Source organism: Phyllobates terribilis, unplaced genomic scaffold (genome assembly GCF_046119375.1).
Source record: "Phyllobates terribilis strain yellow unplaced genomic scaffold, ASM4611937v1 Scaffold_11__3_contigs__length_659146591, whole genome shotgun sequence".
Classification (NCBI taxonomy): Eukaryota; Metazoa; Chordata; class Amphibia; order Anura; family Dendrobatidae; genus Phyllobates; species Phyllobates terribilis.
This window is the reverse complement of record NW_027362771.1, coordinates 612,944,480-612,946,281: the sequence shown is the minus strand read 5'-3', so window position 1 is coordinate 612,946,281 and position 1,802 is coordinate 612,944,480. Positions and strand designations below refer to the sequence as shown.

At 47.4% G+C, this 1,802-nt stretch overlaps 1 protein-coding gene across 1 annotated transcript in view; it reads right to left on the bottom strand.

Annotated features, from left to right (window-relative positions):
* Nucleotides 1–718: 718 nt before the first annotated feature.
* Nucleotides 719–1,802, bottom strand: part of CHD3 (chromodomain helicase DNA binding protein 3) — a 90,234-nt gene continuing 89,150 nt past the window's right edge. The window contains exon 39 of the mRNA XM_073654798.1: nt 719–1,370. Coding sequence (XP_073510899.1) covers nt 1,270–1,370 — 101 coding nt within the window. The 3' untranslated portion in view covers nt 719–1,269. The remainder of the gene's footprint in view (nt 1,371–1,802) is intronic.

Here is a 1,802-nt window from a genome sequence, read left to right as displayed (position 1 = left end):
TCCTCAAAACAGCAGAGCATGCAAAACGACCCAGGAATCTCACAGAACTGGAGGAATTCTCCAAGAATAGAAGAAAATACCACAAACAAGAACTGAAAGACTCTTGTCTGGCTACAAAAAATGTTTACAAGCGGTGATACTTTCAAAAGGTGGCGCTACAGGGTACTAACCATGCAGGGCGCCCAAACTTTTGCATCGGCCCATTTTCCTTTTTTGTAATTTTTAAAATGTGAAAGATGAAAACATATATTTTTGTTGCCTAAAATACAAAGGATGCCAGAATCCCCGGCGTGACGTCTATGTTGTGACATGAACACAGGACGTTCGCAGGGCTCCAGTTTAGCAGCCACATACTGACCGGACCGCTGGACGAGGGTCTTGTGAACCAATTCGCTCATCTCTAGCGGTAGGAGATTTTATGGTAAGACCCCGAGATATCTTCCTTTTTTTATAACTCAGACAAAGTTTCTATCTGGACATTAAGACTCGTTACCAAATATATGTTTACGAGAGCCACAATTTGACTATTTCGATGCTTTGTTTTCTGAGTGTTCGGCTTCGGATGTGATAGTTACTTATCACCATCTGCAGCTGCATCTCCCTCCTGCCCCATTTTTAGTGAATTTCCATTCGTTTGCCCTGTAACTTTGCAGCAATGACTCTTCAGATGAGACATATACTCCAAAACCCGCAAAGAAATACTCTGTGTACAACAACGGGCAGAAATAAAAAGTATAATTTATATGTACATCAGGAGACAAAAGCGAACCATGAAATAAGAACAACCACGTGTGGCGTTGCGAGGCCAAGGCAGAGGTATACGGAAAGCGATGTGTGTCGTATATATACATGGTATACATCATTAGCGAGAACGGAGGACACCGGGGGAGGCAGGCCATCGGCAAGAGGACAAAAGGGACAGAGACCGACAAAGCGCTATCAGAGACCACTGCTCATTTTTGCGGAGGGGCCACGCTTACTGCTGCCGGTGTCGCCCTCGGGGCGGAGGTGCAGGGGAGAGGGGGACGCAGATGCCACTTTGCCTTGCTCACACCGGCGGGGGCTCATCCATCGTCCGTGCCACCCTGCAGGGATGGGAATGGATTCATTGTAAGCTTCATTCTGTGCCGGTGCCAAGGTGGGAATATGGGCGACGACCCTACAGGGGCGCGGCACTTCTGGACGGTCGCAACGGTCACTGCTTCCCCTGTACTTGCACAAGGCTTTCCCATTCAATAGCAAAAAACACCAGGCGGGAGGGGGAAGCGGTCAGTCATCGATACAGATCACTTCTCCGGATCGTCCGTCTTTCCTTTCCATTAGATCCATCTCCCGCTCCTTCTTTACCAGGATGGGAGGCCCATTAGAAGCTGCAGAAATAAAAAAAAATACATCTATCAAGCAAAATGTGCAAGCTCATCTCCAGGGCTGTACACGAAGCCTTACCCGTGACAAATCCAGAGCTGCACATATGCATACACATAGCTCTGCTACATGCACACACATAGCTCTGCTACATGCACATATGCACCCACATAGCTCTGCTACATGCACATATGCACCCACATAGCTCTGCTACATGCACATATGCACACACATAGCTCTGCTACATGCACATATGCACACACATAGCTCTGCTACATGCACATATGCACACACATAGCTCTGCTACATGCACATATGCACACACATAGCTCTGCTACATGCACATATGCACACACATAGCTCTGCTACATGCACATAGACACACACATAGCTCTGCTACATGCACATAGACACACACATAGCTCTGCTACATGCAC